Source organism: Rutidosis leptorrhynchoides, chromosome 1 (assembly GCF_046630445.1).
Source record: "Rutidosis leptorrhynchoides isolate AG116_Rl617_1_P2 chromosome 1, CSIRO_AGI_Rlap_v1, whole genome shotgun sequence".
NCBI classification, from domain to species: domain Eukaryota; kingdom Viridiplantae; phylum Streptophyta; class Magnoliopsida; order Asterales; family Asteraceae; genus Rutidosis; species Rutidosis leptorrhynchoides.
Window position 1 is genome coordinate 93171413 of NC_092333.1, and position 1449 is coordinate 93172861.

At 31.1% G+C, this 1449-nt stretch overlaps 1 protein-coding gene across 1 annotated transcript; it reads right to left on the bottom strand.

Annotated features, from left to right (window-relative positions):
* Window positions 1-210: 210 nt before the first annotated feature.
* Window positions 211-748, bottom strand: LOC139887116 (basic blue protein-like). The gene is made up of 2 exons (XM_071870636.1): window positions 574-748; window positions 211-440 (listed from the first exon to the last, which is right to left on the bottom strand). Exons 1-2 carry the CDS (start codon window positions 746-748, stop codon window positions 211-213), a joined length of 405 nt encoding a protein of 134 aa, XP_071726737.1.
* Window positions 749-1449: the final 701 nt, after the last annotated feature.

The window sequence follows — 1449 nt, forward strand, 5'->3', positions numbered from 1 at the left end:
ATAAAAAAGACAACAAAGACTTTCATATGTATATAAAATTAGACATGACACAGTCGATTGGTTTATACCAATTCATACAGACATGAAATAATAAACTTATTAAGTAAAAAAAATACAGTTAACACACATAATAAAAGCGAGCATTCACAAAACGTCATATATGATGGTGGAATGAAACTAGTTTTCTTCTGGAACTAGTTTTCGTGCTCCCTAAACAGCTTTAGGCTTGACATCTGTGGATAAGGCTTCGATTTTAAGCTTCATTCCTTGTTTACAGTGATCTGCAATACCGCAAATAAATCCATGCCATCCAGCGCGGCCTAAAGTGATCTCATCGTTTCCGGAATCATGCACTTTATTAGCCGGACAAATTTTACAATCAGTAAGGAAATCTCCATTAGCAAATATCATATTATATTCTCCTGGAGTGTACTTGAACACTGCACACATCATATAAATAATGTTTCATAAGTTAGTCACTTGCGTTATTAATTCATAATATGACCACCAAATTCGAAAAAAACTTTAACATTGTTATATATGTTTCAGAATAATAGAAAATAAATTATATACCAAGTATGTCTCCTTCATAGAATGTTTTTCCTTTGGCCCAAGCTTCGTAATCAACGCCAAGGGTCCATCCTTTATCATCTCCAACCACATACGTCTTAACATCATCACCAGCTAAAGTATGTACGACCAATGTCGTAGCTACAAGGATGAAGATGCTTAACTTTTTATTATCCATTTTCGTTTATGTTCAATGAACTTATAATTACTTGAGATATTCAAACGTGAAATATATACAATTTATAAGCAATATTCGTTGGGCTGTTTATATACAGATTTAGAAATGGAGGTCATGCAACAAATGCTCTACACCATGAGAATGGTTGACTCAAATAAATCAAATTTTAAGAAACGTTCCTTTTATTAGTAACTTGAAACTAACCTTACAAAACAAACTAATTCTATAATTATTAGATTGAATTAAACAAAACCATCAATATGACTTGAGTTTTTGACCAAACAATTGTGCGATGGAGACACATTTATAATTTGATTAGTTTTGAGGAAAGTATTCCTGTGATAACAAAAGTCAAGAAAATTGTATGTGGATTTATTACGAGTATGAATCTTTTCATCGGTCTATGTACATATATGAGCCAACTAGATTTTAAGAGCTCCTGCGTTCTACGACAGCTCTAAAAAATAGTATGCAAAAACGTTAGTATTAATACTAATTAATGACGGAAATGCTATTAATGAATACAATTACCATGTAACAATCAATTATTTATAGTCAAAAATCACAAGTTTTCTATACTTGCTTAATAACACTAACAAAATGAATATAGTTTAAACTAAACCATTATAGAAAATTACACGTTTTAGACCAAAGCACTCCCTTCCTATCTTTCCACCTCTAGAAATTCTCATATTTTAGTA